Below are 12500 nucleotides of genomic sequence, written 5' to 3' on the forward strand. Positions count from 1 at the left end.
TATAAGTTGGCGAGGTGAAGATGCTGTGTGTGTATAAAATGTCACCCTTGACGGTCATTAATAACTAACCAATCTCGAACGAGTGCCGAGGCTTAAATAGTGCAGATTAGTACTTAACACTATGCGTTTACAAGTGAAACCGATTTCGCGTAAGGGCTGCCTTAGATTAGATTTGACACCATGTTTTTTGTGCTCTCTAGACAAGAGAGCTTGGGCTACCTGTGAAAGTATTTGTGTAATTTTCGCACTGTGTTATGTTAAGGACGGTGCCTACTAATTCAAAGGTATTTTTGTGCGGTTTACTGAATATGCGGAAAAAGCAGATCTTAACAAGCATTATTGAAATCCAAAAAGAAAATTGGGGGTAGCCACGCATTTTTCGAAGATAATTAATCAACAATATTTGTAACAAGCTATTAAATACAAAGCAATGTATGGCGTTCTTTGCCAAATTGAAGCTTAATTATCTCTGAAAAATGCATGGATACCCCCAATTTTCTTTTTGGATACCAAGAGCACTTCCTAAGTTCTGCTTTCTCCGCATAAATTTGAACCGTGCAAAAATATCCCTGTATTAATAAGCACCGCCAATAGGAAATCCGAAGACAAATTGAAAAATGTAAAGGAGGTCGCCATTTATGAAAGCCGTCTATCGGCTATCACAACCTTTTAGTTTTTCATGCTGGTCTCTTACCGCTGACCATTCTCCCGGAACGTTATCCGGTGGACAATCAATTTTGTTGCAGTCTTTTGTAACAGGTTCGGATGGTTTCGTCCCTGTGCACATCGAGTCAGGCATAGTTTCAAAGTGCTCTCTAGTCACTTGTTGACGACACAAGATCTGGCGAGTTTGAACTCCTTTGCCACAAGTCCTGGAACATGGGCTCCAGTCCGAGATGTACCATCTGAAACCACAAATAACAGCGTTTGATGTTTCAAAAGATTTGCTGAAAGAAACGTATGCAATTAAATACATTTTTCCGGTTCTTTAAGTCTCTAAGAGAATAACGTATCCTACACACGCAAATCATCCATCAGTTAAAACTTAGTGCATATAGTTTCGTAGAGTTTTATCTTTATTTTTTCGCCTTCTTGTTCTGTGTTCCACGTCGTTGAATCTCGGAATAGACTGTGCTACAAATCACGTGTTTGGTTTCGGGCTTGTTCGCCATTTTGGAAGCAAATGCTTGAGCTGAAGGTTGCAAGTCGCAAGTTGCAGGTCGGAGGTTGCACGTTGCAGATCAGAATTCCACTTAAAATTTTCCGGAAATATAACAGTTGAAGATATGTAGTGAAAAGTTATTTTTTGAGGTTTCTTTAGCTTTTGCACGTCTCTTCTTGACAAGATTATTTAACCTCTTTTATTCATTTAGATCATTGTTTTATACTCTTTTACGTTATTCCATCGTGCTTAAGATATCCTCTGTACGTGATCCATGGGTGCCTTTGTCTTTTTTTCCTTCTTGGGCAAGATGGTACCGCGCACCGGTGGCCCAGTTGGGCTGCCATGCGGGAGGTCGTGAGTTCGACTCCGGCCGGACCAACACTCAGGATCCTAAGAAGAAAGTGCTGCCATTGTAATTGCACCCGCAAATGGTTAGACTTTGAAGTCTTCTCGGATAAGGACTATAAACTGTAGGCCCGGTCTCACAAATACTTTCCATGTTTATAAGTTCTATGTGGGACGTTAAAGAACCCACGCACTATCCGAGAAGAGAAGAGAAGAGAAGGGGATGAAGTTCCCGGTGTTGTGGCTGTCCTCTGTGAGTGTGTTCTGCCCAGAAAAAGTGGGCGGCATGGCGTAATGTCTCTGAAAAGGCTTGTGGTGTATGAGGTTCACCTAACAAAAAAACAGCCATAAGTCAAAACTCCCGTTTTGTTTCAGCCTTTACACCTGGTGTCTCTCTCCTATATTATTTCGTGACTATATATTCAGAAGGCTCCGTGCCTGTTACAAACTTCAATGTTGCATTCCTGGCGAATTCCTTTAATTTTCAAAAAGGCTATCTCTTAGTTTTCATGGACTTCAGCTCGATGTCAACATTTGCAAAAGCTGAGTTGTGGTCAGAGTTTATATCAGCGCCTGCGTAGGTTTTATAATTTTTAATAATGAACTTTTGCGGAACCTGTTTCTGACTAGAATGTAGCATATCTGGTTTTGTCTCATATCACCAGGGCGTTTCCATGTGTATCTGTATCTTGCACCGTGCTCAAAGACAGTATTCATGATACAAAGGTTATGTTCTTCGCAGAAGTGAACGAGCCTTGTAGCTCTTCATTGCTCTTTATAAGGGCGTAACTTCAAGTAATTGAAGAGTATTTCTCTGGTCCAATCTTCGCAATGAAATCCTCCTCACAATCATGAGACCCTCAGTGGCCTTGACTTCCTTTAAAGTTGAGTTGACATCTTCCCCCGTTCCTACATCTTCGTCAGAATAATCTGTGGTGGGTGCATAGACTTGTAGTAGTGCGATATTGAAAGGTTTGGCCTTTATCCTTAGCTAATTAGGAGGACGCACCCTTCATTTACTGGAAAGTACCCCAATGCCTCTTTCAACATATTGTTCTTAATGAGAAACCCTACTCCTTGTTTAAATCTGTTTCCCTAGCATGAATGAATGTGGAATTGTCTCTCCTGATATATCCAACATCTGTCCATCTTGTTTCGGATATACCAATGCCGATCAGTTTTCAGACTTTCAGTCTCTTGACATAGGTTCACCATTTTACCTGCCAGGAGTAAAGTCCTAACATTCCATGTGGCAATTATAAGGTTCCTCAAACCATTTCAGGTAATGACCTCTTCTTTGGATTTGGGACATCTTCGTCACTATGTGGACCATACTTTCTTGCTTACGAAGCCCTTCCCCGTAATTTTGGAACACGATCATCTGCAGCGGCTCTAGAATCACTTGTATAGCTTTTTACTTTAACTTGTGTTTCATCATGGCATCTCTTTGGAATTATACGTGAATGAGGTCCAATCCCTTTAACGATGACTAGCCGATGCCTTCTTCAATGTTTAACATCGCCCTTTCTGTCAGTCTGACTGGGTCTGTCACATACATATTTGTGAAGCCTTTATGTCCATTGACCATAGTGGTTCTTCTGCAATTTCAACAGTTCCAAGTTTTGTGTACATTTAAATTTTAGGATAAACATTCCCACCCTCTGGCTTTGCTCTTGGGTTCGCTCACGTAGCTTGGCAGGGTCAGTCTACACCAGTTCCCGGGGGGTGGTGACTGCGTACACTACAGTACACGCGGAGCCATACGTTAGGTAGGTGCAGGAGTGAGAACCAAATAGGATGCTGGCCAACCCTGAGGGTAGTGACTGATACCCAGGCGCAGTAGCAGCGGCCTCTCACCTTGAGGTACTATCGATCTCTCCCACCTGCACACCCCCACCCAGTAGTCACCCGTTCTGACCACTGAGTAAAATTAATTTGATCCAGGCACTTCCTAGTTCAATCTCTTGGGTGCGCTTGTTAATTAATGGCCAACTTGTCTGCTTCCGCCTAATTGCGATTCTTTGAAAAGAAGTTCTGTTCTGTTGTTTCATTGGCCCCGAAAAGCCCCTGTTGGGAGGGGTCAATTTTGTGTGTTCGAGTATGCATGCATTTTTACTGTCTTCCTGTCACTTATGTCCAGGATTAAAAGCGTTAGCAAACATTTGCTAGCAAATTTCTTTGGCAAAAGGAACAGGAAATTTATGTGCAACTTCCGAAAATATCGTTAACAAAAATCGCAAATATCGAAAGAATAACAAATTCAGCAAGGCAGAATGTTTGCGAAAGGAGCCCTAGTTTAGGAGCCGCAAATTTAGCAAATATCTTAAACAACGGTAACAAGGAATTTATGTGAAACTGCCAAAAATATCGTTAACAGTTCACAGGAACGGCGCCCTGAAGGAGCCGGAAAATTAGCAAATATCGCAAAAGTAACAAGGACATTTACCTGCGACTGCCGTTAACATCGTTAACAGTAAATGCAAATATCGCAAGAATAAGCAAAATCCTTGTTACTTTTGCGATGTTTGCAGCTTTATTAGGGTCCCTCTTGGCCCTTGTCGCTTGGTCTTGTTTTTTCTTGCCAAATTTGTTGGTCTTGCGATATTTGCGATAATTGTAGAGCTATTTTCAAAGCGTGTAGTTTTGATAATTTTTTGCTATAATTATTGGAAACTTTTGCTAACACATTTTTGATAACGCTTTGAAATCCTGGGCATATATCTACTTCCTGTCACTAAGTGTTCGTGATTCCCCAGAGATACTTGAAAGCCCCATATCTCCCTGCTAATCATTGAGTTGATGTAATAGGAATGTGACGTACGTACTGTTGACTACAGCGTTGTATGTTGCATACTCTCTGTGTGGCAGGTTTAATAGAATGCCCAGCACAAGCGGCATCATTTAGATATGACATGTCCTCTGCTGATATACATTCCACAGAACGCGTCTGAATACCTGTCAGTGATAACGAAAAAACCATCGTATCCTTGTTAAAATTAAACACTTGGCGGCTGACAACAATCATTCACTTATATATACAAGGAGTAATCATTGATCATAAAGTGCATTCGTTGGGAGAACTTTGAAGGTTGGGACCACTAGAAGAGCCGAGATGCCATGAAGACGATGCATTTATGTAAAGAACGTCTCTCGGAAGCATTAAGATGTAAGGTTTATGGAATCTGGGTAAAAATGGAAGGTTTGAAGTAAAGCCGAGGTAACAACGCCACAAAAACTAAATTCGTGAAAATCTGGAATTTCTTGAAATTGTATGAGATGATTACTATGATGCCCGCTTGTTGGTGCAGACAATGACAAGGTGCGCGAACGTCATTTGCGCATATGACGTATCAAAAACGAGATACGCATGCACGTATGGCGTGACTTAAGATGGCGCTGAAAAAGTAGACGAACGAAAAAACGAAAACTAGCCAAAGCTCACCAAATGCACAGGATACCCAAGATATGGAAATTGCGTTCTCCTGATGTCGAACGTAGTTATAGACTCAAAAGAATATCGCATTTCTGATTGGTCGATGGCGAATGCTTACATAGGTTATAGAGTTCAATACGGACCGAAGTGGCTATGGAAACAAAGCGATGGAGTGATTTTGTTGAGTATATAATAAATAAATATAAACGTATGAACTTGCTCGTGCACCTTGTGATTAATGATCACGCGTGGTGTTTAGAAAGTTCCAGATCACTCGTGCCAATAAATCACCATTTTCTTTTTCATATGTTATAGTTCATCCAGATCTTGTACTCAAGATAATCCTGAGCCGTGTTTACACCAACCTCGTTCCCAACGACAATGGAGGCAGAGAAGAGAGACCCTGGGAACGAGGTTGTGTTTACACTCAACGTTGACTATTATCAACTGATGTATAATTCAGGCTATCATATCCCATTCAATTTCATTCAATTATGAGATTGACTCAACATGCTCCACTGTTTAATGTCAATTATATTAATCATTGTTAATGTTAATACAATGTCGACCCCAGAGCTCTTCTCTTTTGCGCATGACTGAGGGAAAGAAGAGCTCTGGGGAGCCCTGAAACAAAGTTTCTTCTCGTTGGTTTTCGTGAAGAAGAATGAAAAGCGTCGCTGATTGGTGCATTCATGTTAGCACGAGGAGTGGGCAGGCGCCGTAAGGTTCAAATAGCCAATTTTTGGCTATACAAATGCTACGGCGCATGTTCCCCTACAGAGTTTCCCAGAGCCTCGAGTCAGGCACAGACGAAAGATCCGAGGCTCTGGTGACGAGAGTGAATGTTAATCATAAAATTCGAGTAGCCCACCTACTGCGCATGAGTGCGAGCAGCCGCTCCATTGAGATACGCTCCATTTGATAAAGATTAAAGGACGAACTCCATTGATAACAGGCACGTTAAGTCTGTAAGACACTGGCTGTCTCTTCACATATTCAAGGTACTGCGAAAAGAGGGGTCAAGGCATATTATGCAGAAAAAAAGAGGTTAATCTCAAAGCATGATAAAATCATTAACAGAACCGGGAAGACGTCACGTTCCCGGAAGGGCATGGAGCTCTCGGTGTTATGATCTGGCCTTGTAATGGCCACACTATGAATTGGAGCTTTTCAGACCCTCACTGCCTGGTATATAATGCACGGCGAAAGAATAACTGAACCATCAGAGTCCTAGGCAGGATTCGAAGCTCGTAGGTTCGCATCCTGCAATAGACTCTGATTTTTGAGTTGTCTTTTCGACCGTTGCCAGGTAACTTGTATTCTATCCTCATGGCCCCATTACACCTTTCCATTGTTTCAGGTACTCACAACCTGGGTCATGAAAGCCAAATAAACTAAACTAAACTGAACTGAACCAGCCTCATGACTTTAAATACATATCCTAGAAAATCTAATGGATCGAAGGCTGAGTGAACTTTTGAGCAAACGAACTGGGATTTGAAGCCGGGTCGCTGGGATGAAGTCCGCGAGCGATATAAAATACACTACGCGCACTCCCTATAAAAGTCATATTCAAATAACAGTAAAAATACTCACGTAAACATAAAGATGCTGATTTGTTGGCCCAGGGATGAAAACCTCGTCAGCGTCTTGATTCTTATTGTGTTTGTAATAGACAGTCGTGCCAGCAGCTTCCCTGCTCGTACTCCATGTTTTCATCACAGGATACACATTTTGATCTGCTTCATCTTTTACCCCTAGGGACATGCATTAATCAACGTAAAACCAACGAAGATTATCACGTATTATCTTCAGATGCTGCTGGTCTATTTGCATATTTCTGCGAGCCACTAGGCGAGAAGGGACATTAATCTTGTCAACCGCTTTACCTGTGGTGCTGGATACCGGCTAGATTTTCGATTTCCATTCAGGATTTTCTAAATGAGGGAGTGAACGAGTGGGTTTGCACTTGGCAAAAGATACGGAAGTTTTTCGGAAGGTTTTTGGATCACTATCTTGGATTATCGTCCGGATATTCTCGTTACCAAGCTGGTATAATTAAAATGAAACGTAGTTATCATTTAGTGCTATTTGCATTAGAAACCGCTTGAAATCAAATGTAATTTGGAATGGATGGATGGATTGATGGATTATAATTAATAGAAGTAAATTGACTTTTTGGACCAAAATGGAAAGTGTCATGCTCTCCTATTTGTTCAAGTTTAAGGACGTTCGCGCCAATTGTTTCTGCGCATCCTTACTGCGCACGCAAATGTACACTCCACATCATACACGAGCGCGCGCGCTAAGTAATAAAATGAGAAATGATAGGGCAAAAGGCCATTGCTATAGCTTTGCCTGGATTTAACGGTCTTGGACGTTCGGTGACCCCTATTTTTCTTTCCAGAAACGGATTTTATTTGCATTTCTCTCCACGTAGTCCAAAACCCAAAAATGAACAAAAAATCAATGTGGAAAGTTAAAAAATTTTCAAGATTTCTGCTCACGGGACATCAAATCCTGCCATCTTGCGGCTGCAAGGCGCGTGAAACTGTGGCCGCTAAATGCGAACTTGATCTTTAAGGAACCTCACCAGTTGACTAAATTCACTTAATAAGTCCACTTAAATAATATTTGGCACAGAAGATTTCACTTCAAAGATTTGATTGCAATATATTTGGGTTTACAGACAATGGCCTTATTCGCTGACGAAGCCCGATTTTGTCACATTTTGGGTGTTTTCCGGGCATGTTCTCTCCAAAACGAAGTCGGTGACCCCCCATTTTTTTTACATTTCTGACATAACTAACTCATCATCTTACAGTGGTAAAAGTTTCAGAAAAAAATCAATGTTAAAAAATTTTCGCGCGAACGTCCTTAAGGGAAAGAATATGTAATATCTTTTATTAAATGGGCAAATTGGCCCGAGATGAAAGGGAGAATTCTGATTGGTTCTCTTAGCGGTCCGAATTTTGCAATACGAACCGCTATGGTGTCCCGGTCAAGAGGCAGCGTATACAGAGGGTTGCCAAACTGTTCACAATTTCTCGACCATAAAAAGACAAAAGCGAGAAGAGTTTTTTTTTTAAATTTAGTCCTGCACTTTTTAGGCTTTCTTGCTCTATTTTACCATAAATAACTGATTCAAGGAATAAAACCCCAATATATTAAATTTAAAGCCCTATTGAACTAGTGTGTTCGGCTCTTGTGCTGGGAATATTGGTCTCGTTCCTTTTTGTCATGTTTAGGCCATCCCAATAAAATGTTTCGTTTCCCGTCTCTTGCGATGGTGGGTCGGTCGGTCGGTCGGGCAAAAAAACACTTGAAGGGGTCTGGGTTCCAGAGAAGGGCCGGGCTGCTAAGTCAGAAAATCAGATGGTAAAAGGATGTATAGAGACAAGGACATCACATCATACCAATTGTTAGTAATAAAACAAGATTACGATTCGTTTTTTCCCATTTCGAAAAAAAAAAAAAGGGTCGGTCGGGCGATGGGAAGCGAAACATTTTATTGGGATGGCTTTACTTGCAAAAAGAGGAACTTGACCAATATTTTCCCAGTATGGACCTCACGCTAGTTCAATAACATCTATTGTTAGATATACGCGCATTGTCGTAACCTGTCCATTATTTCTAGGCCTTATTTCCAAAACGAAAGGTTAAAATTTTAAGTTACATCCTTTAAAATCCACCTCCATCGTTAGTTACACCTGCTAATTAAATCTTACCAAGAAAATTCCAGTCTTCGACAACTTCCTTTACTGTAACATTCGTTGCCCCAACAGGAACATCTAGAACCGTGCATGTTCCTCAAGGGGAAAATAAGAGACAAATGAAACAAAGTTGGAGATGCAGTCTTGTAAAATAAGTCTTGACAAATACCAGATCTGCGTGGCTGCTCGCCGCAGAACAGATCTGAAAAGATTAGGTCTTCAGTAGGTTATCAATGTGGCAACAAGGGTGGCACAGTTCGTTATTAGTGCCTGGGTCGTGGGAATTTAAGATGTAAAACAACGGAGGGTTACATTTTTGTACTTGTACATATTCATTTCCATAAATTCATTGCCTTAAATTCGCATGACTTGTTTCCGTCTGACCTTGTAGCTCAGTCGGTAAAGCAGCGGTCATCTGACTCGAAGGTTTTGGGCTCAATTCCCACCCTGGTCGAGTTTTTCTCTGTCCTTGTGTGGGCAGGATTCCATTAGTAGGGCTAACGCTCACGTGGTGTACATGGGTAAAAAATAACACTTCACATTACCCTTTAGAAAACAGTCCCAAGAAAATACGCGCGCTGATTGGTTAAAAATCGTGTTTCTATAACTCGATGGAGACACAGAACTAGCACGAGCTGTTGACGTACGGTGACAGTGCGAGCAAAGAGAATTTACATTTTGATAATTAGAGATAACAAGTTGTTTTCCTTTTTCTCGTTGCGTTGTTTTCTAAAAGAAATAGAAAACATGTACTCCGTGTTTCTATCGAGTTATAGAAACACTCGTGAAAGTTTGGGAGAACTCGAAAAAGCTGTGGAAACACTCGCTTGCGGCTCGTGTTCCCACAGCATTTTTCGTTCTCCCAAACTTTCACTCTTGTTTCTGTAACTCGATAGAAACACTGTACATGTTTTCTATTTTTTAACTAATAGTTAATTCTGTAAATATAGTTGCTTTACTTTTTATTACTCTTTACTGTGATTTTTATAATTCATCCACTTGACGTTTGCATTGATAACACGTCATTGGAGATTTTCTTCCCCTACACATATAACTTACGGTAAACTGAACAAGGCAAAACTGGTCTTTAATTCTTGAGTATACCTTGGCATGGATTTTGCACAGTTCCAGTGACCGTTTTACATGACTTGGCATCTCCGTTGCACACTTTACAGCGGTCTTTCTTTACACCAGACCCCAATATATCATTGCAAGAGACAGACTGCGAGAGGATAAGACGATAACACACCAAACAGAGTAAATGATAAAAGATCCTCAAAATTTGGTAAAAGATTGGAAGGAGATAACCCAATTAAGTGGTCACAATTAGAGCGGTTTTCAATTGAGTGTCGAAAGTAATTAGCGAATTGCACTGGTTTATGATTATTTCACACAGTGATTGGTTCAAAGTTCTCGCGCCATTTTTTTTAACCAATCACAAGTGAAACCAAAACCAATCGTGGCTTGCGCCTGCACAATTTCCCGCGCTTTGTGTCGGCTGCATGTAATTTCTTCGAGGTTTGATTGGTTTACAGGATTGTCTCCGTCCTTTTTGATTGGCCAAAGTAATTACTTTGGTTTTGGTTTTAAGACAAGCGATTGAAAATCGCTCTAAATTAAGTATATGAATTCTCGCTTCCGTTGTGACGGTTGTGACTAAAATGGATCCGCCACAGTAATGTGGGACACTTCGTGACAAATACACACCGGGCCATTCTTGGGCCAAACAAGGACAGAAAAACCAGGTGTTCCATGCGTCCCGAATGTATCGTTTGTAATGTTAAGTAGCTATAGATGGCCGTCGAGGAGGACATTTTATATACTAGTAGGCAAAGCCTTTACACCTCGCCAGTCTGACACAATCTTATGTGTTTGCCATAAAGTGTCCTACGTGACTGTGGCGGATGCATTCTAGTCACAATCAATTTTGCATTCTAAGGCGTCTGTATTTTTAATGAATGAATACCTCTTAATAACTGGGTTCGAGGTCCTTACTGTAAGTTATGAACCGATTTTTTTCCTGTTGATTTATGGCCCAAGCTCAAAGCGCGCGGGCCATATATCAACGGGAATAAACGAGGATCCGAAACTTACAGTACGGACCGAGAAAGCGAGGCTGGTAAGCTATTTATTATATCTCTAAGAAAACTATAAAACGGCCCGCAAAATTGACCAATCACAGCGCGCGTACTAAGTGATAAATATAATAATTATTTTTTTTACGGCCGATGCATGCAAGTATGTTTTCTTTAATTATTATTATTATTTTTCTTTAATTCCGAACTGGCTTCCAACCATCATGAGTTGTAACTTTCTTCTACTAAGTACGTGGATATCGCCCTTCACTGTAGAATGGCCTTGACCAAGCACGCTTGTATTTTTTAACTCCGTACGATCGCGAGTAAGCAGCAAAGTATGGATTTCAATAAAGAACATTATGTATACTAAGATGAATTCTAGAATCCACCAATTTTTACCAGAATACACTACGTTTAACCAGAATGCAGTGCATAAACCCAGAATGCACCGAGCCACGATCAACCCAAAATCTAAATAACGAGGCCTGTTTTCGATGACAAAGTTGAGTGGTGTTGTTTTGCCTTTTCATTTTGCGAAAAGCATGATGTTCACCTTCGTTCCAGTAAGTGAACGTTATGTGGATTTAGACCGTTTTAAGTTCCCTCATTCACGTTGTTCTTGCAGACAATAGTCCATTTTACAGATGTGTGCTTAGTTACCTGGCCTACGAATGAAAGTGAGGCTGGGGTTGACCTTGTTTTTATAGAAATTTCACTGCTTTTAATAAGTTCTTAGTAAAACATTTTCTTATAAAAACGAGCGATAAAAAATAAAAACGACGTTTTTTTGCGCTCCACGGTCATTTTCAAGTTCAAGTTCATAGAAAAAAATCCGCATTTATACAATTTCTGAAACAATGGAATGAAAGGTAAAAAGCTATATGCAACATTGTATATTTCTTTAAGTGTGATCTGTGTGATGCAGATTATGTCCGCTTTACACCTACATAAACGGGTAGAGGAACATAAACGATCGGTAATCGGCAACCATGTAAGAAAACAACATGGAAACGAGGCAAGTGAAATCGCAAAGAAGTTAGGGTCCTGAGGAAGTGCTCGAACAAGTTCGATTGTTTGATTTTTGAAATGTTTTTTATTCGGAACCTTAAGTCAAAATTACAAACAGAGTGATATCATCCGCGCAAAGCTGTTTGCTTATAACACTTCTAATAGTTTTCATTCTTTTCACCTCTTATTTACACTTCATTTTCGCGTTCAGTTATTTTTATTGTTCGTATGTAAATACTTAGCTTTTTAGCTTTTTAACGGTTACTCCATTGTTTAAGAAATTGTATACATGCAGAATTTTTTTATCCAGGAACAGTGAACTTGAAAATTACCGTGGAGCGGTCGAAACGTCGTTCTTATTTTTTATCGCTCGTTTTTATAACTTTCTGCTTGTTTTATGTATATTCCTTAGTTACTAATTAGCTTGACAACAATATCATTTACATAAGAAAAGGAGGGAGGTCTATATCATAACAAGGTCAACACCAGCCTCACTTTCATTTATAGGCCAGGTAACTAAGCACACACAACTGTGAGGAGGTCTATTCTGATCTTCGTATTTCATTGTTTAGCGCTGTTACGCTTCCTTGGTCGAATTATAGAATCATAAAAACAACTTTGATGAAATTGTCGTTACTCAAACTTGTAGAATGATTACAAAAACAACGATGAAACCGTGGCGCTTTATTTTCCTATACAGCGTGTTTTCACTCACGTGATCAGAAACCTTGTTTTCCACCGAAACAAGGCAAAACGTG

General features: G+C 40.3%; 1 protein-coding gene across 1 annotated transcript in view; it reads right to left on the minus strand.

The window, feature by feature from the left end:
• Positions 1–12500, minus strand: part of LOC138006008 (A disintegrin and metalloproteinase with thrombospondin motifs 6-like) — a 41900-nt gene that overhangs the window by 911 nt on the left and 28489 nt on the right. The window contains exons 14-19 of the mRNA XM_068852165.1: positions 9761–9878; positions 8672–8752; positions 6540–6700; positions 5815–5947; positions 4336–4465; positions 695–905 (exon numbers count right to left, since the gene is read on the minus strand). Coding sequence (XP_068708266.1) covers positions 695–905; positions 4336–4465; positions 5815–5947; positions 6540–6700; positions 8672–8752; positions 9761–9878 — 834 coding nt within the window. The remainder of the gene's footprint in view (positions 1–694; positions 906–4335; positions 4466–5814; positions 5948–6539; positions 6701–8671; positions 8753–9760; positions 9879–12500) is intronic.

Source organism: Montipora foliosa, chromosome 6 (genome assembly GCF_036669935.1).
Source record: "Montipora foliosa isolate CH-2021 chromosome 6, ASM3666993v2, whole genome shotgun sequence".
Classification (NCBI taxonomy): Eukaryota; Metazoa; Cnidaria; class Anthozoa; order Scleractinia; family Acroporidae; genus Montipora; species Montipora foliosa.